Genomic DNA, 26,297 nt, shown 5'->3' with positions numbered 1-26,297 from the left:
ACATTACATGTTGTTGTCCTTTAGATCATTTGTTAAGCTCTGAAACACTGACATGCCTATACAAACAAAATAATTTTGTGTATTTTGTCTCCTTCACTTCAACAGATGTGGAGATGTATTACTGATTAAATGTCATGCAGTACTTCACCTGCAATTGCTGATCTTGGCCCTAAGCTGAACAATAAAAAAATCTGAATTTAGAATGCAAACTTTTGGGTCATGTCTGGATTGAATTGGTGATCCATTCTAGTGTCATTGCATTTGTTTATTATAGATACAATAATTTGAAATTATTTTCTTGAATATTAGAAAACTGGGACACTTCGTCCACTCTGAGACATACCAGCATGGATCTATTTCCGTTTTTATTTCCTATCCATGTCTGCAACTGATTTCATGTTGTTGCACTTTCGAATTAATGATTACGTCTAGTTGCAGCAGCTACATGCACTATTTAAATGATCGGCTGCAAGTTTAGCACATTCATTGAAAAATTAACAGAAACAACCGGCACCCTCTGCAGACTGAACTATGGTTCTTTTGTACAAGTTATGCAAATATATACAGGTGAGTATGCTACATTTAAACTTTTGTGAGTCTGATAGCAGAACCAAGGTAAAGAAAATGACAGGAGCACACAGGCAAATCCCTTAGAGTAACAGTTGAATTCATCATTCTTTTCCTGCATTGTAGAAGTAACATATAGAAAGTAAAACTGTATAAAAGACCAATGTGAACTCTTTGCAGTGACAAAGAACTGCAAAAACCGCTAGGGTATCGCAGGTAATTTAAGGTCGCATCCAACCACCTTGGCAGACGCTTGTTTTAAACATTTTTAATGTGGAAAATATCACAGTTGCAAGTCAGGTACCTGTGAATACAAGCTGTGATTCCTACATAGCTGCTTGCCAATTCTAATTGTTATTATCAAAGAGTAGAAGCTCTTTAGCAAAGACTGAGGAGTTACAAATTCAGAGCCTTGTGAGAGGAGTTCACCATCACATGCATTGCCTTGAAAAAAAACAAGCCTTCATTTCTTACATCTGCATCTCAGCATGCCATCCTGTGAGTGATTTCTGCCGAATACCTCAAAAGCACAAACCAACTCAGGAGAAATCAGTCAGTGCTTTGACTCGATGCACCAGAATGGGACATTTGCATTGCAAGCTGCACTAAAAAACTTACCTGGTTTAAGATCTGCGTCAGACTTTGGAGGACAGTCATGGTTGATGTCCCGGACATCCTTCCGTAATACCATGTAACTGCAAAAACAAAGTGACTGTTTCACAGATTTGACAGATTTTGACAAGAGGTTACAAAAGTATTGTCACGTAATCTTCGTAGAATAAAACTGGTAGGTAGACAAATCCAATTTAAGTTTTTAACCTTAGAGCCCAAAACCGAAAAACATTTCAAAGCCTGAAAAGACATGGCTATATTCACCGATTACTTTCTTGCAGCACTGCCACATCAGCTGGGCAATGTATTGGTGATTTGGCAGATAGACAGATCACTGGAGCTTATAAGCTGCAAGCAGTCGGAGACTTGGCTCCTGTGCCAGAGAGATAATTTGCTGAATTATCTGAAGGGGTTTGAGCTGATCCAATGACTAGATTTGTCATGGAGTGACTTACAAAAAAGCATTTATTTATGGATATAGCAGATCATAGAAGGCAAAACACAAGAGATCACTTGCATTACCTAAAGACTGCATTTCGTTACTCTGTACCCTTACACGTGTAGTGACAATAAAGTTAAATCTAACCTAATCAAAAGATGACGATTTCCAAATTCATCCATAGTTTTTTTGTTTTCTAAAATATTCAGAATCATTCTACTGTATTGTTAATTGATTTTGAGCATGTGGTCTGTACAAACCCAAGTGCTTTATGTTATAAATCAAATCAAATCAAATTAATAAATTTTAATGTTTTTTCCTAACCAGGCTCGGTGAAAATTAATGCAGGCAGGGGTTTTACTCTAGTTGACCAGCATGGGCCACATTATCGAGGGAAATATGTTTTGGCCTCAAACTTGCACATAATATGTTGCCCTTACATACACTTCACTTGTGCAACCCTATTTGGGCATTTGATGAGACAAAGGTTACAAAATAAACTAAAACTATACTTTCAAAACATTAATAGTAATCTAAATATAGTTTTCCATGTACATCTGTAGCAAAATCTTTACTCTTGTGCCAATGCTTTGCCACATTTTGCCCTTTAACATAAAACTTAAATTATTAGCCGTCGAAGACCCTCTGAGACAGTCCTAAAGATTTGGTGTTATTGAAAAACCTACATTTCAGACTCCCTTGAGGCTTTAAGTCTGATTTGAACGAAATAAGTTTTTATATTTAGGTCAAGACAGGCAATACTGCATGCACTGAAATTGAATTTGTTCTATAAAGCAAGCAAAGGCTTGCTTTATAAAACTTTCAGTGTCTAGTCCCACCTGTGCTGAAAGACAAGGGTTGCTCACAGGAACCATAGAAAACTTGATCAAGGCTTTGAAAATAATTTGTGGTTGCCTTTTTTTTCTTTAAATATAAAATGCAAAATTTCATAATTTCCTTCGGGCACATCCAAATGACTTTAAAATGAACTTCATCAAAAAGAAATAGGGGAATTTCAAGCTTGATAGTAGTTGTGTAATGTAAAAAGCAAACTCTTGACCACATGATGGCAGCAGATGAAAATTTTGAGGGATCACAGCAACGATTAGAATTCAACCTTATTCCAACATGAATATTTGATCCAAATGCCATTGAAAGACATCCAAATATTACGGTTACTCACTTGAAAACTAAAATATCAACCCCAAGGTGGTGCCAGGAAATATGTCAGCCAATTGCCAAAGGCATTCAGCTTCAGTAGATAAAATTTCATGAGTCCATCAGAGCTGATGAAATATTTCATTCTGGACTCGAGTGGAACACTGACAGACACCCTGGCATTTAGAGAGCCATGCTGCTCAAATGTTCAGAACTCCACACCACAATAAGAGGCAGAAATTTAAAACAGGAGTCTGAATAGTGGGAGTTTACTCAATGAAGGGTCATAAAAGGATTTCCAGAAATCCTATGAACACAATAAATATATAAAAGACAGATTGTGTTTCATCCATAAGGACACCATGAAGGAATACTGTACTTCACTTTGTCAGTGTTTTGTAGTATTAAATTTGAAAGGGCTCTCAGTCAGTGTGGACACATATTTATTATTCCATCACCATCAGGAACAGGTGGCTTGGTGGGTCTTAGTGCCTTATTAAGGGCAGGTAAAAAATCCTTTCAGATAATCGAATTGCTTTTTCCTCCATAGCTATCATTATAACTATGGTCACCACATCTGGCAAAATAAAAAAAAAACATCTTTCTAAAACTCCCCTCTAGACTCTTGTAATGAACTGAATATACACAGTTCTTTCAATGATGATCATAAACACAATTAGTCTTATTCCTCCTATTGGGAAAAAATCTTAGAAGCAACAATGTTTTAAATCTACCCCAAGATACAACTATTGATTTTAAGACATAGTAGCACAGTAAATCAAACTAAGTGTGTAGCCTAAAATGCAACTGAAGCCATCAGAATGCGCTTAGAAGAGGAATACTTGAGCACACAAGTACATGACTTCTATTTCTCCTGTGATTTATCATCCTTTATCTTGTTCTTCTAATCAGCGCTACCCTTCACCTGGCTATTAGTCAGAACACAAGAGATAAAAAGGCTTTTTCATAATATCTCTGCAGAAAATATGCTGTTACATATTGCTGATTGCAAACTCAAAGCTAGAGATCGAGAGACCAGGCTGCTCTGTCATGAATGAAATCCAAAGAACAGCAAGGTAGTCTGCGGAGCAGTGAGCACCAGATTCATATAAGTAGAGTGTGGGCTATGGTACTACCCACATACAGACAGTGTTGTAGCTGCAGCAACAAACCATGTGCTGTGTGCAAAATCATGATAGGACTTAATCTTCTCTTATCCATAGACAAAACAATCTGGATTTGTGGTTCTGGGTGGTGAGAAGACTACACTACCATGATTCACCAGTTAAGTTTCAGCCCGGGGGACAAAAATAAAGCGTCCAAGCGCTGCCCCAGAAGACACACCGTATTTAATGGGAAGGTGAGATTTTTCTCAAGCAATAAAAAACATTTAATTCTCAAACTAAGTAGACACATTCTACGAGATTAGAGGTAGAAATTAGAGCTGATAATCCTCTACCATAACTCACCAAAACCACAACAGTGCCTCTATTATATGTAGAAAATGATTCAGTTACTAATAAGTATAACAGTCTGGCCAACTCCGAGTTGTTGCTTTCACTTTCGTTTATGGAAACAAGATAATAGAGATAAAACATTATATGCACAGAAAAATATAACAATTGATTAATCAGGTACAGGCAATCTGACTGGACACTTATAAATGCAACACAATGAAAAGACCCTCTGAAAACATTTTATTCTATGAAGAATATCAGAGTATACTTTTTTCATCACCACATGAGTACTTTGCCACCGCATAATTCTTACAATGGTTGGTGTCAAGAGGGGAAAACATGGTTCAAAGCAGGACAGATAAAACCATTTAATCTGTTTGGACACAATTTGGTTTGTCTAATGAGAAAGAGCAAACAGGCATGAGGCTAACAGTCAATGATTCATGATGTTGAATGACTATGACCCCCATTTGACCCAAATTGTGTTGCTATTTGCCGAAATCAACACTCCTACATCTGTGTCAAACCTGCCTTGCAGCAGTTTCTTCTTTTTGTGAAACTGCAACCATACAGATTATTTTACTCCAGGCTACACTCAAACATGTCAATAAGCAATATTCAAACCAACCAAACATGCTGTGCTGAAGGTTCACTGAACACATACCAGCGTGAATAACTGTTCTCCAGCTCATAAAGGGGATGCTAACACAAACACTAAATGATTAAATGATGCTTGAGAAAAATAAATCACAGCTCGTGTGCTTGCTTTTCCCCTTTATGTACCTGACTTAAACATTCAGAAATCAAACAGTACTTCTGAGACAATTAATTTTACTTAACCTTTGACTAACAGTTTGAAAGTGTTCATTAGTGTTTGAACTGATGAGGAACACTGCTGGTTAACCTTTAAGGCAAAATGTGAACTACACTCACAATTTTCCATCCTTGAATGACCGCACGAAGATGCTATCCTTCTTCAAAATCGCATCTTCATGACAGTCCGGGGAAGTGACCTTGGTGTGAGGAAACAAAAGATAGTCAAGAGGTCAGATGAGGTGGTTCCAGGTGCGTGAGTGCTTGAATCATGCTTGCTCATGAATGCGTGTGTCATAACGGCAGATGAGAAGGCACATGTGAATGTAAAGAATCAACAACAGAATCAACATGGTTTTGGCAAAAGCCAAAACCATCTTTACTCGATTCATATTCTGCTGATGGATCACGAAATATGCCGAATTCATAACAATGACAAACAGGAAGGAAGATAAAGGATGATGAGGAAGGGTTGGCTGACCAATCGCAGCATATGCTGTTGCTGTATTATTAAGTTTAGCTGTTCCAGTGCCAGCGCTGCTGTGATGGCTATTTGATTTTCAAAAGCTTTATGCCTGTATGTTCATGCTTTGTGTATGCAAAACCACACACACACACACACACAGTATGGTTGTGATTAAAAACATTTGCCCTAACCACTTCAACACATGTTGTGGAAGGCACATGGAACATGTAACTACGCACAGTATGCACTGGCTCACCTGTTCCTTCTACATTTTAGTCAAATGATGGAGAAATTATACATTACATATAGCAGCTGTTGCAGGAGTCATTTACCAGCACCCCACTACACCCCACTGTGGTACAGTCACATGTGCAAATAAAGTGCAAAATAGTTCTGTGAACTGTCACAGGGAGGCAGCATGGAGCTCTGTCAACAGCAAGCCAAGAACAACAAACTGTAGGCGGGGCTCCGCTGACTAGCGGTTAAAGAGACAGCTTTCCCCACCCTTTTCCATTCTCCCAGTCTTTCTGTAACACTTACATAAACAAACAGCTCCTGTCACCATTTCACTTTGCAATAATTTTGGCTGAGAGGTAAGGGTGCATGGAGTTTTAATGGTGGGAAACGACTGTTATCACCAAAATTAACTCGTGCTCCATTGTTCTCCACAATACGGAACACATAAGACAAATATTTTCCTCAGAAATACACCACACCTCAGTTGCATTAGAGGTTCAATATATATTAACCTACAAATATTACAGAAATATGGAATATGTTATGTAATCAGCAACTATCTGCAACATCTCCCGGTACGTTTGTTACATAAGCATCTCGTTGGATGAAACGGCACAATGCTGAAAGTGTAGTGGAGTGTTTTTTCAGTGAAAGAGCAGAGGGCAATGAAGAAAGCGTTTCTCAACTCACCAATGCAGGATACCATGTGGTCTTCTTTTTATCCCCTGTGGCGACCCCTTCCACACAGACCACTTTGCCGAACATATCGTCATTTTGCTGATCACTCTCCTCTTCCTCACTGGAGGATGAAGACAATTCTTCCTCTTGGCTGTGGTGGTAACACAACAGTTTTTAGATAGGTGTCTGTATTTACTAAATGGCAAGCAATTAAAAAGGTACATTTATGGCTTAGGAAGCAGTGACAAGCATTTTTTAGAATGCAAGAAAAATGTTGGATTACTTGATATCAATAACCTCTATAATGTGTGAAATTGGCTGACTCATTGAGACTGCAGAATGTGTATCACTATCCAGTCAACTCATTTAGGTCATTGCAATGTGTAACTCAAAGATGGGGCACATTGCCTTCCCAAAAATGTATTCAGGCAAAATGCTAAATGTAAAGACCTGACTGATGAAGACCAAACATTAAAAAAAAAAAAGCAAAACATGTTATTGTATAAAGATGTACAGTGATATTTTTATTTTACATTGAATCAACATTATATAGTTCGGAAAACTATATTTTCTGCCCAGTATTCTTGGCATAGACAGGAATAGTACCCTTATGAGTAATCATTGTTCAAGTGCTGTGAATTGTAAAAGGATCACATTAAGAATATACTGGACCAGTATTTTGCATTTCTAACATGATATGGCACAGGTACTATTGTTGATGAGCGTATTCATTAGGATCGGTGTATAGATAAGCTTTCTCCTGTCATTTCACTGTCACCCTGATGCCCAGGAATACCCTGACTGCTCCCAGCATGCTGGCAGCCATGCCTCTAAATATGAACAGCAGGCAAACAGATTTTCTCTTCTTTTGTTGTGTCTTACCAGCCTTACTCCGAGCAGCTCTATGCACGCACACACACACACACACACGCACGCACGCATGCACACGGAGTCTGGCAGAAATCAAGAGAAGCAAATCAGCCTGTCTGCTATTACAACAACAACAACAAAGCTGTGAACCAAAGTCATCAAAGTAATAAATAAAGCTACTTAATGAAAGGCTGAGGTTCATGTAAAACAGAGAAAACTCAACTAATGATGAAGATTCTACCAGGGAAAGATCAGTCAACAATAACATCTTTAAAGAAATTCCCATAAAACGGTGCATCTGTTTAGTCATAAGCAGTTAGACAAGAAGACTAATTCAACACTGTATAAATTTGAAACTGAGAGTGTTGCTGGATCCTCAAACAAATGAGACCGACTGTAACAATCTGCACGTAGCTTATCAAATATTTGTTCCATATATTATTAAAAAAACTTAACTTTGGCACATGGGAGTGTGAATCATCTATTGGACGACTGACGATATTTGGACGAATTAAAAAAAAAAAAGGTTTAGACTAGTGAATATGAGCAATAAAATAAAAGACTTGCAGAGTTGAACTATTGTACTTCAAGTATGTTCAGTTGCAGTTAAGATTTACTACTCTAAGAACATATGCTTATAATAAACTGACAGTGGATGCAACACCCCATCTTGCGTGAAAAAACCCCAATACGTTTCATTTTATTTACCTCAACAATTTCCCCACAGCATATTTGGCAATATAATCAAATGATGAAAATAACTATTTTAGCCAAAATTGGCATGTAAAAACCAGAAAAGGCAATGCAGGGCAATGGATTTAAGTCAGAATAATGTCATAATACTTTGAAGTGTAATGCGGGCCATTGTGATGCACACTTCCTCCATATGCATTGAGACCTCGGAAATTTCTGACCAAGATGTTTATGCATGCACACCACCTTCATCTACACATGATATTATAAAAGTATATTCTAAATCCGACGACCACAACAATTGAAGCCTTCTTATATTCCACAAGATACTGCAAACCATATAACTATTCAGTCCTACAAATGCCTTGATTCCTTCGAGCCATCTACTGCAGTTCCAGAATTATAAAAAAAGGGTAAATAAAAGTGGCATTATTGTTTATAGTAGGGAATGCATCCTTCAAAAGTTGTCAACGCATCTGACAGGGCTATTTAGATACAACTTTACAATGACAACTCAAAGTAAAACAAATAAGCAGAGATTTTTAAGTCAAGTGATGTCACCAGTGGATCTGAGGGAAAAGAGGGAGAAGATTTGTTGTTTTTTCCCCTCTCAACATTGCTTCTTAAATTAGATATTTTTAAGTCCTTTTAGGTATTATTCCCACACATCTAAGGGAAAAAAGAACAGCAAATAAGTCCCTTTATGAAACATATTAACTTCCGCTTTCACTAGCTTTAGTCTGGATGTTAGAGATAATTTTGAAAACACATGTGAAAGCTCTATTAAGACAGCCTTTCTTGCAAACTCAGACCGACTGGATCGCATTATCCAAGCAGACTGTAGCAACTACAATGAACAGAGAAACTGTGCGGCCATGGTGCCCACAGCTGTTTGTGTATGCGGCTGTTTGGGAGTCCCAGCCTTCAACGTACAGCATGAGAGTGGTATTGATATTTTCATCGAACTGGAGGCAAGACAGCAAATATGTGTTTCCCAAAATGTCGAGTTATTCCTGTCACATACAGAGGAGATCTCTTAAAACAATGTAGAAGACCTGTTCAGTTTTCCCAGTCATTTTTCTCTAGATTCTCATGTTTATGCCTTTAAAAAGGTAATAATGTGGAGCTTGAATTTTTCTGAGTTAGTATTGGATTGAATGTTTTTTTCTTCGTCCCCTTGTCCTCTTTATAAATCAGAGGCATTACGATTGAAACTAGCACCAAAAACCGTCTACAGTTCAAATTCCCTGATCACATCTCTGCTGTCTACCAGGAATAACCACACACAGCACCCGCCGGAAATTTTTAAGAGTCAAACAAAAGTGGGGCTAATGTTTAGCAGCGCCACTTCATGGTCACACAGTATGCATGCACAGGAGTTGGGAAGGATGAGCAGGAGGATGCAAGTGGCCCAAAAAGCCATTAATGAGAAGACAAATGGGAGTAGAATCAATTGCTTCTACAGGTTCACTTCTCTCTGATGGTTGACAACAGAAAATTCCACCCCAACTCCATCTACAGTATATCACAAACTTCATTGTTGTCAACTATTTTTACCACAATGTACGAATATTGAGTCCGTTGCTTACATTGGGTTAGATCGTCGGCCGCGGTTGCCCTTCTTGCCAATGACAGGCGTGCCAAAGTGCTCAGGGTTGGTGAGAGGGAGTCGATCGAGTGTCTATGGCGAAGATAACAGCAAAGAGCAGGCTTAACTTATTGTTTATTGTCAAATGTACTATCTGAAAATGTGTTTCCCTGTTGCATGAAATTCTTATTTGCTGTCTACAGTGAGGCCAGATAGGTAGCAAAAGCTTCATTTTTGGAACATTGATGTCAGAGTACTTACCTCACTCTCTGCAAAGTGACGTGCTCCTTTAAGACAGAGAGATGAGCGCCTCAGAGTCTTCTCATCGCCATCATCAAACACTGTCGAAATAAGAGTGCCAGAAACAAACTATTAGGCTGCTTGATGTAGGCCAGTTGTCCAACACAAGTGCGCATGTGCACACATACATGTTAAAAGCAGTTATGCTAATGTTTAAGGGTTGAGAATACCAGCAGTGACAGTGATAGTTACTGGAGTTTGGCTGGATTATTCCGGCACTGATGTAAGAAGGAGCCACTCTTAGCATCGATTCTCTAACGAAAATACAATTTCAAAATAAAAATATCCTGATTGATAATGAACACCATTTGGCAAATGCTTTTATTTGTCGGTTGCAATGAAACAGCAAGGCAGACGCGGAGGAAAACACACATACAAACAGATAGGTTAATGTACAAGGTGGGGGTTGGGTTGCTTGACAAAAACAAGGAGAGGTAGAGAGAACAAGTGCAAGAGGGAGAGTGGCAGAGGAAGGAGATTAGTTTGTTATTAGCAAAGGGGAAATGCCCTTCTGGGTTAAATAGATGAACACTGTTGGGAGAGATGACACTAAAGCCATCTGTGTATCATAGTAAGGTTGATTTATGCTGCACTGCTTCCATGCAGCCACGCAGGTTGCTGACACAAGTGTTATGAGCATGTACAATTGTGTGGTGGTGCGGCTGTGATAGGCTGTTATTGCACCACCCAAAGGTTGGTGGACAGCAGGGCTTCTCTGCTGCCGCAATGAGTTTCTCTTTCAATTTCAGAGTAAATCGGGTGGTGGGTAGTGCCGGTGTTGAAAATAATAATTATCCAACAATTTTAAAGGGCTGCGTGTAAAGATGGTGCTGGTATTGAACTACTCTGTCTGAAAGCCATGATGCAACAATGACTGCCTTATGGACGTGCATTATATGGACGAATGAGTGAGAATTCTGAATGATCAATCCTGAATAGACCTCAAAATAACTAATTTAACTATTACAATTATTTAAAAATATGAGCTCTTGCTAAAGAATTTATCTGGAAGAGGCAATTAGACTGTAAACTGAGAAATATTAAACAATGGGCAGTGTTACGGTTTCAGATTATAGTAGTAGGAGAATAATATAATTGCTGCCAACATTTTTGTTTTAGCATTCCAATCTATATGGATTCTACTAGCTCTTTAGCAAGCTGTAGGGAGGCTCCACATCTTGAGGGGCGGGGCAAAGTACGATATCAACTCACCAACAGTATATATACTGGCATCCGTCAGTTTATTGATTGTTGCTTCTTGGTAAAGTCCATCCTGATTCTTTACCTCTACCACAGCCCCCACCTATAGAAAAGGCACAGCCCTTTTATTTGGCAACTTAAGCATCATATTCATTGCAAAGGAGAATTCCAAGATGGGCTTTAAATAAATCAAAGAACAATGATGATTCAAGCGCAGAGCCAGATCTTTACTCTGTACTTTTTCAGCAGTCCCCATGGTGTAAGAGGAGACCTGCACATAATAGCAATTAAATACATATAATGCAAAATCATTTCATAGTTTGTGACATTGGATCTGGCAACCTTCGAGATTACATCAAACTTCCCTTCGGTCCCGCCTTACCTTCAGAGGACCTTTGATGTTTTCATCATGAACCTCGGCTGTAGACAGATCTGGTTTAAAGGTTACCTGGGGCGAGCAGAGACAGTAGGGAGGAGAATGAGGAGAGTCAGCCAAAAGAATAAACAAATATTCCTCAAAAGTCTGTAATCATCTACTTCAATTTTACATTTTGCAGGGGCCTTATGTATCTAACTGAGCTGGATTCCATCACAGACTGCACTGATTAAAATAATGGATCGTTGCACCTACCACATGAGTTTTATATCTAGCTATGACATGCAATTGTAGTAAATGGTCATATTACTCAAGCAACGTGTGTGTGTGTGTGTGTGTGTGTGTGTGTTTCATAGCTGAGTGACTGATCTTCAATTGGCAGCTGTCTGGTCACAGCTGCATTGGCTGGCGCCAATTGTGGCTGCTTTCAGTTATGAATGTCAGGGCCACCCTGACTGACCATCCCCCTGTCTCTGTATTTGTAGTTTAAGTGAGCCAGAGAAGATCATAATCTGATCACACTGTGGTAATCTTGCATCTGCATGGTGACCTGGCAACACTGACAATGGAGACCAAAAGGCAGGCAGCCTGACAGATACGCAAAGTAAAAAAAAAAAATGTAAAAAAATCACAAATTTTACTTGATGTACTTTACTGTTCAGGTCAAAAACTGAATTAATATTTGAAAGGGTTTTTATCTTATTAATTGTGATGTAGATCGGTATCAATGGTCTAAACAATGATGCAAATTGGATGTTTGTATCAAAGTTTTTCAGGATGTGATTCCATCCATATATTTTTCTAAATGAAAAGATCTTTCACAAGCTCCTGGTGCAAATATGTGAGCTCCTGATGCAATAATATTTTATAGGATACAATTAATTATGAGTGGCAGTGTAACTGAAATATTGTGACTTCACAAACTTGTGTTATGACCACTCCTGGAATGTTTTTAAAATGTTTTAATGTGCCCAACATCTACATTACAAAAAAAGAAATCTCCCAGGGCTAATTTTTTATTCATCCTAAGAAATGGTAGGAGATCAAAATGATGGAAATCAAACAGGTGACATTTTTGTCTGAGTTGAATAAAGCCTAAGACAATAGTATCAGCACACAACTCTGCCAACATAAATAATTTACATTCTACTTATTCATTGTAGATTTTAAACTCTGCTCATCCTCCTGTTCCCTGCAGCGACCCCAGATAACAACTGCACCAGAGAGAGGCTTATCATCTTGTTGGCCTTGTTTAATTTAAAACACGAAGTCACATTAGTGAGGTTATAGAATCTCTGGATGAGTAGAGACTAAGGTTTACGAAGAACAAGAAAATACCAGCATATTACATCAGAAAGAGTTAAAAATAACTTCTAGTGATTCCGAAGATTACTTTTTACTTTGCAGACATTTTGGACAGAATTATTCCCATGTTTCCCTCATTTTAAAGTAATGGACAGGGAGGAAAGGAGAGTCACAGATGCAGAGCTGTTAGCTTTTTTTTGTTTTACTTTTTGGTTATTCGTGGTTGATTTCAAATCTATTACATTAGGATACAATATAATAGTGTTGGGGCACGATATGGTAACAGTTCACAACAGAGCACACTGTGCCTATGTTTTAATAGTTGTAGTACAGCTACTTAGTTAATTATTCTATTCACGATTAAAGTCATCCATATAATTATGTTATTCTAACGACAACCTCAACATTTTACATCGATTTACCTGACAGCGGTGAGCACAAGCTGTAGCGCTGCATTCTAGAGGTTTCTTATGTACCTATAATTTAACCAGCATTAGCACGGTGAATCAGTGCATTTAGCAAAACAATAGAGTATGAAGTCATGAGCCATTCACCGCTGAGAAAAAAATAATTTCACATTCGTAAAAACAAACTCTCATTCAATCCTCTCTCACAATGCTTCTTGAGCCCAGCTGTTGAGAGAGAGAGAGAGCAGAACTGCAACCCTGACAGGCTAAAGCGGAAAAACACAGAAATGAAAGCATCTAATTCTTCGCTGCTTTATTTCAGCTGATCCAAGAAAATGTGCCCGTATCAACCCTGATCGCATCCTAGGGATTTGCTCAGAACATCAAGCAATATTTCTTACAAAACAAGACTGCAGGTAACAATCTCTCTGGCAAATTCAAATAGAGCAACAGGAAGAAAAATTCCCCCTGTGAGGGAAGGAACAAGACAATAACTTACCGGACCAAATACCCTACAGATCAAGTTACACCATCAGGTCATAAAATAAGAGGGCACAAAAATAAAATATCCCAAAGCAGCCTTTCATTAAGTATGAAGATTTATAAAAACAAAAAAACAAAAACAGGAATTCCTTTGGAATTGAAGATAAAAGGAAATCCTCTGTCTGTAACAGACCTCAACTACAGAACATTAATAATAGAATGGTCAGATATTCTTAGAAGTCATTTTTAACCAAGCATGACTTCCTGTCACAATTCTGCCACAATTCTCAGTTTTCAAATACCCATCATCTTCCCAGAAAAAAAGACGATTATTATTTATATTGATATTCAAGTATTATCTTTTAGCTGTTGAAATGTAGAGACATAGCCAAGCTTGATCATCGACATGTTTCAGTGAACTTGTTATGAATGGAAAACATTTCTACTTTTAGAAAAAAGCTCCTGTATATGTTTCAACCCTTGCTACTGTGTTTTTGATCCAGGAAGCTTAAATCTGTAATTCTCTTTTCAATCTTACTCAGCTATGCAATGATATATTGCAATCTTTCAAGTAAAATGAGATTATCAGTTCATTTTCTTGTTAACATTTGTTTCAGCCTAATTCCCTATATCTATCTTTATCAGACCTAGGCATTTTACGGCCCTCAGACCACATCCGTCCCGTTTTGCTTTTTCATACGGCCCGCCAAACTATTTTCAATCAATATTGAATTTAGAAACTCCTCATTTTTTCCCTTTTGTTGTAATTTTGTATTGATGATTACATGCAAATTATGTCGGTACATTTATACGATCATTAATGATTTCAAAATTTAAATAAAATGCCCCAAATTTTAAATATTGAAATAGCAATTTTTAATTTTGTTTGGTTTACATGATACAGAGTTGGCCCGCACATAAAAATTAAATGAGAAATGTCCAGCCAAAATAATTGCCCACCCTTTATTCATATCCATGTAACTTGTTTGTTTGTTTGTTTATTTATTTATTCATTTTCAGTTTGCTGCTGTGTGCAACATTTATGCATCACTTTCTGATGTAAAGTAATCAGACATTCTGTTGACAATGATGTAAAGGTTTTTGTCAGTAAATGTAAGAGCATAAGTTTAAGAGCATTCACCAGCTGAAGTTGTTTGATGCATTGTTAAGGCTGAAGAGGAAAGACCAGTAACGCCTATTATTGTTGCCATGACATCAGAACCTGTTGATGCGCAATGGTCAGCAATTTAAATTCTGCCTTATTTCAGTTTCAATTCATTAAGGTCATTCATTTATTGCCTATGCTCCTTATCCAGCACCTGCAATGGGGCTGGAGTCAATCCCAGTTTGTTGTTGAGAGAGAGGATGGGTAGCCACACATCTGAAGATGTGCAGCAGAAAATGGATACTAATCTATGTAACTACTTCTGGATGATAGTTGATAAGCAACATCTAGTTTGTAAAAAAATAAAATATTTTTTTCTTGATTTAAGACTAAAAACATTCAATCATTAACCCAATTACCAATGGTTCTGTTGACAGCTTAATTAAGTCACACAATACATGAAGAACAGTGAGTAAAAGTTACTGAGGTGTCGGGAAGGACTTCTGAAGTTTTGCTCAAAGTTACACACACCAATGTGACAATGTGGAGATAAAGAATATGTGGGAACTTATTGATACATCTTAATGACTTGGATGTGGAGTACATTCTTGGCATCAACTAACTGCTGTCATCGTCATTGAAGGGGAAAGGGGTGAGTTTACAACACTAAAGAGTCATAAAGAACATTTTGCTGTAAATAGCGGATGCAAAATGAGCCATAAGTCCCCTGAACCACATTCAGAGACCCATAAGACTTTCTTTGGGTGAGTGACCAATCTAGCTTCACCTTCAAATATAGACAAACATGAGATCAACTCAAATCTTTTTCTTTTTTTAATTATTCAGAGCGCTGATAGAAAATTACAAGAAGTATGTAATGTTTAAATATGGAAATATGTTAAACGAAATGAAAAACGAAGAATAATGTTGCTCATACTTTGAATACTTTTAGGCAATGGAATCAGTTTGTACTTCCTTCTCAATCACTTATTTATCCTGCATATATGTCATCTTTTGGACTTCGTTCAGATACACACAGCTTCTAATTATAGTATAATTCAACTAGGGATCAAATTGCACCCCATCTGCAAAGCAAACATGAGTGGGTTTGATTCAGGAGTGAGGGGCCAAGAGTGGTGAGCAGTTACCTTTTGGTGGCTATTTATAGAAACTAAATACTGAAATGATGGATCAAACAACAAAGAGGTCTAAAAATTTAGATAATCCATCGTGAATTATAAATTGAATTCCAGAACTGCCAGGTGCTGGCTCATAAAAGGAATATATTGGTTGATTTAAAGCACTTGAGATACATTTTTGAAATAGTGCAGTGCAGGTTATAAAGCTTGTCCTGACTGATCATCTGTGTGCTTTACATTTCAAAATCATTTGACTGACAGACTAATTTACTTTTTCCAAGTCTTCATGCACTGTTTATCATCATGAGTAAAGATAGATATTCATATAAGGCTTTCAAATTCACTTAAAATACATCAGGGCTCTACGCGTTAACCAAACAATCGTCAACTTTGTTAAACAAGCAGGGCGAGATTAATTAACCAAAGAGCTAAAGAGAAATTCATTACAGTAGAATATGTGAATATTCAGATTCACAAACACCACTGAATAATTGCTATGTTTCAATGTTTGTGTAACTGAGCTCGCATTCACTTTACAGCTACCCCAAAACAAACCCCACACTTAGCCAATTAGTATGCTAATTCATTTATAAGCTGAGACCATCCTCTTAGGTTCATTTTACCCCACAATATTGTAACTATGAGCATCACACAGTACTCTGTCATGTCACTTGAGACAAAAAAGCTTGTCATTTGATGATTTTAACTGGTTTGCCAAAATGGCACATCATTTCTGTTCTTTTGTCTCAACAGGGGAACTACACTGAACTGACACAGTGAAAAGCCAGCATCTAATCTTTGTTCCGCCCACACACTCTAGCAGAAGACAGACAAGTGATCTGTCTCTATTGTATTATCCAGATGCTCTTGTCCCACTGGGAAACCAAATACTGTACAGTGTGTTTCAGGCAATGCCTTCATCAGCAAAGGTATAAAAAACCGTGGGGAAACAGCTCGGGGGGGGGGGGGGGGGTGATGGTAGTTGGTGAGTTAGGCCAGATTACATCTATTATAGCTGAGCCACTGATCACATTTACGACTGTATGAGCACAATTAACAGATGCCTCTTAATAGATGTCTGCCATGCAAGAGGTTCAATGAATGAAACATTGGAAAAATAAAAAGTTATTTAATCTCCTCTCACTCTGATGACATGCCTAATATTTGAAGCATCTTACAAGTCAACCACAAGTCCTGAACTCTCTCAGAATAAGTGGTCACATATTATCTAAGCAACTTGCAACACAAGGCAGCCCATGACCTAAATTTTTAAATTTGGATTGCATACACTTTAAAATGTGACTTACCTTGGCCTTGACTAGCCTCTTGGCAGTCTTAATCTTGGCTTCGCAGAAAGCCCCTCGATACTTGGCACTGACATCCGTCCCTACTGTCAAGTAGGGGGGCTCTTCCAGAGTCTGACGAAACAAAAAGAGACAAAAAAATAAAGCACTGAATTCAAATCTGTTCTCATACATACAGCTTTACTGACAGGTGTATTCTCAAAGCTCAAGGAGAATGACCTAAACACTGGGCTCACATAGTCTGGGCCAGCGATGAAAAACCCATCCAGCTCAGTGATTCATCTATGGAAAACACATACCATCTGTTCTGGGTATTGGAAAACAAGCCACTGAGGGAGCAAGTAAAAAGGCCACTTCACTCCTGCTCTGATGATTACAAAGAAGAAGCTCTCAGTAACAAATAGCATCATCATCAGTCATCACAGCATTGATCTGGAGAGGCTGAGGTACGAGGAGTAAACATTCTGTGTGGGTGAGGCGTGCAATATTTATGGGTCATGTAGTGTGGTGATGAATGCACTGAGATCAGTTCTAACCTAATAGTCATGTATATCTAGATGCCTTTCTAAGATGATGGGCAGGCACACTTTTTGCTGACAGCACACGTTGAGACAAAGTCTGCAATAGATCTATGCACTTACTCAAAACATCAGCTCTTTTTATAATGTGCATTACTACAAGAATGTCATTGAAATAAAGATCATAATAAACTGATTGACTACATAGAAGATAATCGCAGGTAGATGTTTCCTCTGCACCAGTGGTGTGCAGAAGATACACCACTAAGTATGGATGACTGACTAAATACTGCTGATCAATTTTTGCCTGTTTAGCAAGAACCAAAAGTATTTACTACCTTTTGTAACTGTCACATAAATTGTGATCTATATTAGTTCAATTTTCTAGTGTAAACCACTGGAGGAATTTTATACCAGCAGTCAAAAATAACTTCTTACACTCTTGTAAACACAAAACATATTATGTGGGGGAAAACAGCCACTGGAGGAATTAAAATACTAAATGAGCAGCGAGTAAAAGCAGAGGTACACAAACACCACCACTTTGCCTTATTATTGTTGAAATGTATTAGGTCTATCATTGATGAAGCACAGAGAAACATTCAGGCCTGGCCTCTCTACTATAACAGATTTACACTGATTTCATACTCTGAATACCATACATTGACACTCTGGGCAATGACTACTGGAAAGATGTAGTGGAGGCTCTACTTTAATAATTCAGCCATGACTAGTCAACCATATTGCACCTTTTCGTATTGCTTTTATTAGTTTTAAAGTAAGCCTACAATATATATGATCGGGCCTTGGACTTGGCATTTCTTCAATATTAAATTACCCCAAACAGGACTGGTGGGGATCATTATGATCCCTATCCCTAATGTTTCCGGGCTGCCTGCTGGTAATTCGAAGAATATGTGAAATTCATGGCACATGGACTTGAGATTACAAATAAGAAATATAGATAATGAGAAACTAGACATGAAGTAGACGATTACTGAGATTTTCAAATGGATATAAAGTTTTCTAGCATTTACATTTAGTTATCTGTGTTTAAATACTAATGATTTAATAGTGGGAATTCAATTATCAACCATCTACAGATCTGATCACAACAGCAAAAAGTAATGAGATTTTAAGAGAGATGAAGATCAACTAGATAGCAGTTTGCCCTCATCATCATTAATCCCAAACTGTATCATAATGTGTGATAGAAGGGCCCAAAATTAATAATGCTTTTTGCATTCTACAAATTATTTGTGTGTGTGTATGTACGTACACTCACTCACTCACTCACTCACTCACTCACTCACTCACTCACTCACTCACTCACTCACTCACTCACTCACTCACTCACTCACTCACTCACTCACTCACTCACTCACGATTTTCCCTTCAGGGGTCGCCACAGCATATCAACCTTCTCCATCTAACTCTATTCTCTGTATCCTCCTCTCTCACACCATCTACCTTCATATCCTCTCTCAGTACATCCATAAATCTTGTCTTTGGTCTTCCTCGAAACCTCCTTCCTGGCAGCTCAAATTCCAGCATCCGTCCACCAATATATTCACTATCCATCCTCTGTACATGACCGAACCATCTCCGTCTGGTTTCTCTGACTTTCTCTCCAAAACATCTAACATGTGCTGTTTGTCTGACAGACTCATTCCTGATCCTATCCATCCTGGTCGCTCCCAAAGAGAACCTTAGCATTTTCATCTCTGCGACCTCTAGCTCTGCCTCCTGTCTTTTCATCATTGTAACTGTTTCTAGGCCATACAGCACCACTGGTCTCACCACGGTCTTGTACATCTTTCCCTTCATTCTGGCTGAGTCTTCCATTGCATAGACACTTTTCTCCTCCCATTTCCAACCAGCTTGAGCCTGTCTCTTCACCTCTTTTCCACACTCTCTATTGAAAGAGACTAGGCTGTTGAGCCCAAGTACCTGAAATCCTCCAATGTCTTGATCTTCACTCCCTGTAGCCTCACCATTCCACCCAAGTTCCTCTAATTCACACACATATACTTTCATTCCTCTCCTTTCCAGAGCATACCTCAACTTCTCTAGATTTTCCTCAACCTGTTCCCTGCTCTCACTATAGATAACAATGTCATCCGCAAACAACACACACACCAAAAAGTATTTGATCCCCCTGTGATTTTGTAAGATATCATGGAGGGGTCTAACATTTTCATCTTTGGTGCATTTCCACTGTGAGAATCTAAAAAAAAAATGAAATAAAAATAAATAAAAATTGGTGAAACCACATGGCATGATTTTTAACAATTTATTTGTAAATTACAGGGTCAAGTAAATATTGGATCCATCGAGTCAAACTATTTCAATATTTGGTACAGAAGCCTCTGTTAACAATTACAGAGGTCAAACAGTTCCTGTAGGTCTTCACCAGGTTTGCATACACTGCAGCAGGGATTTTGGCCCACTGCTCCATACAGATCTTCTCTAGTTTTCTCAGGTTTTGGGACCGTTGCTGAGCAACAAGGAGTTTCAGCTGCCTCGGAAAATGTTCTATTGGATTTAGGTCCAGAGACTGGCCGGCCACTCCAGAACCTTGATATGCTTCTTATGGAGCCACTCCTTGGTTTTCTTGGCGGTGAGATTCAGGTCATTGTCATGTTGGAAAACCCAGCCACGACCCATACTCATCTTTCTTTTTCATCCAAACATAGTGAATGGTATTAAGACCAAAAACTTCTATTTTGGTCTCATATGACCACAAAACTTTCTCCTGAGTCCTCTGGATCATCTAGATAGTCACTGCAAACTTCAGACCAGTTGTTGACATGGGCTGACTTAAATAGGGGAACCTTCTGTGCTATGCATGATTTTAAAGCATTATGTCTCAGTGTATTACTGATAGCAGCCTTGGAAATGGTGGTCCCAACTGACTTCTGGTCATCAACCAGCTCCTCCCTTGTAGTTTAGGGCTGATTCTTCACCTCTCTTAGCATTATTGATACCTCATGAGGAGAGATCTTCCTGGGGGTTCCCAGTCCGAGGGACATTGCCAGTCATCATTAGCCTCTTCCATTTTCTGACCATGGCTCCAACAATTGTTCTTTTTTTTCACCGAGCTGTTTGGTGATTGCTCTGTAACAATTTTATCTCGTGTGTCTTTTGACAGCACTTTGGTTTTGCTCATGTTGGCTGCTTCACTGTTGACAGATTGTGGGGTGCACAGGTGTCTTTAAGAAAGCTAACAACCTCAAATATGCGCTACTCAATTAGAATGATGAGCAGAATGTAGTTGGACTCCTTAAAGGCAGAGGAATGGGTAATTGAGGGTCAGAAATGTGGCTGATAAGCAAGGGATTAAATACTTATTTGACCCTGTAATTTAAAAATAGATTATTGAAAAAAAACAAAAACCATACAATGTCATTTCCAATGTATTTTTTTTGACACTAAGAGTGGAAATGTACCAATGATGACAATTTTTGACCCCTCCATGATTTCTAAGTGAGAGAACTCACATATTGACATGGGGCATCAAATACTCATTGACCTGACTGTGCGCGCACGCGCACACGCGCGCACGCGCGCACGCGCACGCGCGCGCACGCGCACGCGCACGCGCACACGCACACGCACACGCACACGCACACGCACACGCACACACACACACACACACACACACACACACACACACACACGTTGAGACCCCACCCATCCAGTGTACTTGTCACTTCTCAATTCTCAAAACCGAACCTTAATAGACTTTAGTGCAGCTGGCCAGAGCACCAGCAAACTCGGCCCAGACCAGGGCTACATTTCTGCTGGCTAACCTATTCTCTTGTCAGAAATGTAGGAAATGTAGTTGTTTCTGCATTAATTATTGTTTCAGGTTCTTTTATTAACCTGCATCTTCTTCTGTTCTATAAAAAAGGTTCCTCAAAATTGTGGGGTTAAATTGATTTACACAAAACCACTAACTCCCCAATCAAAAATGGCAAAGATAGCAATCGAGTACTGAAGAAAGGTTAACTTTCCCGAGTTTACATCAGAAATAAAGATGATTTGTATCTGCTGATAATGCTTTGCCTTGCCTCATTTACGCTGAGGAGTAAAATTCCATTCCTTGGATTAGATTATCATTTAGCCTACTGCTATTTTTTTTTCCATTTCATGGCCCCTGCCAGCACTGAATGAAAGACAATGTGTTCCCTCAACTCAGACTGGCAGAATTCTTATGCCAATGGGAGGTATAACATACTTTCACCAACTTGAAATATGCTGGAATGCCATACACCCAATGAGCAATGATCTCCCCGCTGATGTCATAAAAAAAGGGCAAAGCAGGTTTTATCATGGCTCCAAACACCACCTGTGCGTCTGCATGCAAAAGTCTGAGTAATGGTAACAATACGGTCAGGATTACTGGCTTTTCACCTAGTGCTAATGATGTGGAAAATACTCTCCACACGCTCATGTTTGCTTAAACACATACAAATGTGACTCGGAGTGGGGTGACGACACAACTGTAACAGTCCTTGCAGGAAACAAGACTTAACAGACCTAACATTTAGGGAGTAGCAAACACAAGGATTTTTAACCTCATATTTCTCCGTGTAGCTTATCACAAATGTATCTATCAGACAGAGGAACTCTGTGCAAACACGCTCTTTAAACAAAGAATTAACAATTCACTGACTAACTGAGATTGAACACACATTAAGTGTTCAAGTTATTCTTGTAAGGGGACAAAATAGGTTTTTCTGCTAAATAGCTCAGCATTGAAATCAGTCCATCTTTACCCAAGCACATACGCTAGAGTGACACTGGCAGCAGCAAAAAGAGTTTCTGCTCAATCAAGACTCTGAGGTCATGAAAAATTTAACAGCCTACTCCACAGACTGCTAGTTGAAAATAAGCTCATGCTTATGGTGCATTTCTTTGGCAGCCTGAGTTACTATTACATTTCTATTCTACAGCTCGGTAATAAAAAATATGCTTCCTGTCAGCCATCAAAAGGTTACAGAAAATACCAATGTCAAAGATATGGTAGGTTAGATGCAAGAGTTCACAACTGTAACTTACAAGTTTAATTATGTGGCCACCCCAGTCTTTCAGTTTATCACTGTCCGCAAAGTTGGAATTCCATTATTACATATTCACAATTATAACACTCGATGAGTGGAGGTCAAACAACAATATAAACAAACAAATTAAATCACAGCAATGAAAATTTGGTAAACTCGTCTACCTGCATGTCAACAACACAAGAAGCAAGAACAATGTGAAGACTAATACACAACCACCAAAGACTTTAAATGGTTCCTGTAAAAAGTGTACAGTCACAGATCAACACCTACAATGAACACTACAGTCAGTCAGTGGTAATTGTTGGTGGAGTTGTTACATTACACATTTGTAAATTGCAGTATGTCATAATAAAGATCAAGGGATTAAAAGATGTGGCTACTAATCATCCTGCTTTATGGACAGCAATGAGAGGGGTTAAATAAGTCTACGTATTACTGCTTTGCTACTATTTCGATGCGTTCAACTCGCAATGTGACTGTCAGGATGAGTTTCCAATTTCAGGCCTTGTATCATGTACATTGCGATAAGATTCAAGGCTCATAGGGGTTATTGACTTATGTACGTTATGAACATGTTTCCATGTTCTATGTACAATGAAATTGTTATTTTGCTGTCCACAGTGAAGCCAGATAGGTATAAAATAAAGCAAAAATAAATAAACAATTAGCATATTATTATTACTGCAACAACCCAGTGATACTCTGATGCATCTTGTGTTTGAAATTGTTTATAAAAACTAACCTCAAGGTGTATCATCCATGATACATGAGATGATAGTATATCATGTCTATTGTCAGCAGACCTACCTAACCATCCTTGCTGCCTAGATGTTTATAGTTTTCATTAGTGTATGTAGTAGCATCAGTGTCTTATTCAAAATTATTCTCACGCAAGACTGATATTTATATATTGATTTATAGTTGAGGTAATAATTAACATCTTCCAAATTTTCTACTTTTAGGATGTGTTCAATGTGACATTATTGACTTTCCCAATAGCCCTGAGTATCTCGTAATTTTCAATGACCTTCGATGTACGGGACACTGCCAGCTTGACTAAATCAGTTTTGCAAAGTCCATGTTTCTTTCTTAATTATGGTCAATGAAGGGATGAACAACTTCTAAAGAGCGCCATTAGCTGTCATTCAATCAGTAAAACTGTTTCGTGTGTGCATCTCCCTTGTTTCATTTGCAACATATGCTTCCATCATATTACATATTTATTGCTTCTCATTCACCAGAGATCTGTTTCAGCTTTACATTGTTATTTGCATTTCCTCACCAATTATTCGCCTCGATCTGATTTTTTAGGAGAGAACAAGGCATTCATTTGTAAGTCAACAATGTTGGCAGCACTACCCAAGGTTTAATCCAGAATGGGTGTCTGCTTAATCAAATGATACATGTACTCCCAGATAATAGCATCGCAACTGCATTCAGGTTTGTTTCAAGTTACACAAGTGTGTGAGATGATGTCAGGAACAGTAAAATTCAGCTGCTGTGCCAAATTAGGTGCCTGAAACAGAATGACATAACAGTTCGACCAGTTTAGCATCTCAAACATCTGCCTGTGCAAGATTTCAGTGCAACTAATCACTTCTTTGTATTTTTTGGAAAACTTATTCGCAATGTTCACAAAACCACACAATTTTAACAACTGATAAACAAAGCAAAATTACCGAAATATAATGAGCCTCAGTTTGACCCATTTCATCGTACTATTGGATAGGCTTGTAATCTGAACAAAGGAACATACAAAAGGCACGCAGGAAAGAATTAAGCTTCCCCACAGCCTTCCTAACACATACAATAATCACTTCTTTGTCCAAGCCAAAGTCACAGTTCCAGCGACTGGTGCTTCAGCATGAATTGCCTTGGCAATGCCATGGGAGTTTTAAACTAGAAAAGAAAAATAATACCTTTGGCCTACTTGTATCCAAAAAGTTTAGGGCTGTTCAATCAGTCTCAAATTTCAAATCAAATTTGATTAGCAGCATATTTTTCTAATCATGCTCCAAAATGGCACAAATCCAACACAGCTGCATATTACAGGTGTATTATTATCATCATTATTGTTATTCTTATTATTATTATTATTATATTACTCCTACTACTGTTACTACTACTAACACTGTATCCCTTTCACAAAAATAGTCTAAAAATAAAAGATTACATTTATGTTTGATTCAGGGGCTTCAACTGTCGTGGGAAAAAAAAAATCATTACTTCATAACAGCTATTCAGCTGATGGGCATTAATATGAAAATGTTCTGACAGCTAACAGTATGGGCAACATCACATCTTACACGACTTATATTCTACCACCATTTACCAGATTTACAAGATGCTAAGCCTTGAAGAGTGGGGAGACAGCTGAGAAATATAATTCATTCAGAGATAAGTAGTGATCCTTTTTGATAAACTGTTTTTAATAGAGGTAGGGAAAACACAACATTGAATAACTTTATATCAAATTCTTAATATTAATCTGCCTGTAAAAATTCCCCCCTTATATATCAACTAAAGTGTTGTTACCATATTATTTGCATATATTACAAGGCATTTTTAAAGGGATGTAATCAGAAAGGTTTCTATTAGAAGAATGATGCACATACAAACAAGAGCTGCAGGCCTAAAACACAAGACGATTAGCTAATGCCTTCTAATATGAGTGACCACAATGAACAATGTAGTTATAATATTTCAATCAGATTGAGAAAAGGTAACCAGAGTAATTGATCATTCTTGTTTGGCTTAATCTTTGTAACAGTTAAACAATTTCCATTTTTCTCTGTGCTTCAATTCTGAATATGAAAAAAACAACTATAAATCACACAAACTACCAATCATAAACTACAATTTTCAGTCTTCTCAATCTGCATACGTCATATGCAACCACTTGGAATTTCTTGGCCAATCATGTCTGTATTAAGTCTGATGTGCTGATTCTGATTTCTGACACCCTTGACAATACTGGCTAAAGAGTTTCAAGCTTCTAAAACTCAACAAAACATATCTCTCAATGAACAGCTCAAAACTAGAATTTTAAATCTTACAGAATATCAATGTTCCCAAAACAAACAGATGCATTTCTTCTATTTTCATTTGTTAACATTAAGAGGGTCTTATTATACCAAAAAAAATTATTAGATTGATAAATAAATAGATGAATAATTGTTGTCGGGTTGGATATCCCCAGCTGAAAATGCAAGGCGGCATTTTGAAATTTGTCAGTAAACGCAGGTGGTCGGCTCTCTTACTAGCTTTGGCATGTTCAACAGTGTGATGTGGAGTGAATAAGTTTGTTGTACTTACTCCCCTAGTCATGGGAAAGAACTTCAACACTGAAGTCATTGCTTTTGTGTGTATCAATGTGTGCTTGTTCATGATGTGAACCAACACACTGTCTGTGTTTGTAAATAACACCAGAACAGAATTTATTACACTGACAATGAGCGTTTCCCGCAGTGCATCCGCAACAAACAATTGCAATAAGAATTTCTGTTTAGTTAA

At 38.1% G+C, this 26,297-nt stretch overlaps 1 protein-coding gene across 5 annotated transcripts in view; it reads right to left on the bottom strand.

Moving 5' to 3' along the window:
- Nucleotides 1-26,297, bottom strand: part of arid4b (AT-rich interaction domain 4B) — a 44,810-nt gene that overhangs the window by 12,493 nt on the left and 6,020 nt on the right. For all 5 annotated transcript variants that reach the window (XM_086166720.1, XM_086166743.1, XM_086166752.1 and 2 more), the window contains exons 3-10: nucleotides 17,201-17,311; nucleotides 11,461-11,526; nucleotides 11,091-11,181; nucleotides 9,840-9,919; nucleotides 9,580-9,671; nucleotides 6,440-6,578; nucleotides 5,167-5,246; nucleotides 1,186-1,262 (exon numbers count right to left, since the gene is read on the bottom strand). In XM_086166720.1, coding sequence (XP_086022846.1) covers nucleotides 1,186-1,262; nucleotides 5,167-5,246; nucleotides 6,440-6,578; nucleotides 9,580-9,671; nucleotides 9,840-9,919; nucleotides 11,091-11,181; nucleotides 11,461-11,526; nucleotides 17,201-17,311 — 736 coding nt within the window. The remainder of the gene's footprint in view (nucleotides 1-1,185; nucleotides 1,263-5,166; nucleotides 5,247-6,439; nucleotides 6,579-9,579; nucleotides 9,672-9,839; nucleotides 9,920-11,090; nucleotides 11,182-11,460; nucleotides 11,527-17,200; nucleotides 17,312-26,297) is intronic.

This window comes from Fistularia commersonii, chromosome 2, assembly GCF_037954325.1.
Source record: "Fistularia commersonii isolate RoL2024-O1a breed Wild chromosome 2, RoL_Fcom_v1.0, whole genome shotgun sequence".
NCBI classification, from domain to species: Eukaryota; Metazoa; Chordata; class Actinopteri; order Syngnathiformes; family Fistulariidae; genus Fistularia; species Fistularia commersonii.
This window is presented reverse-complemented; position numbering and strand designations above follow the sequence as displayed.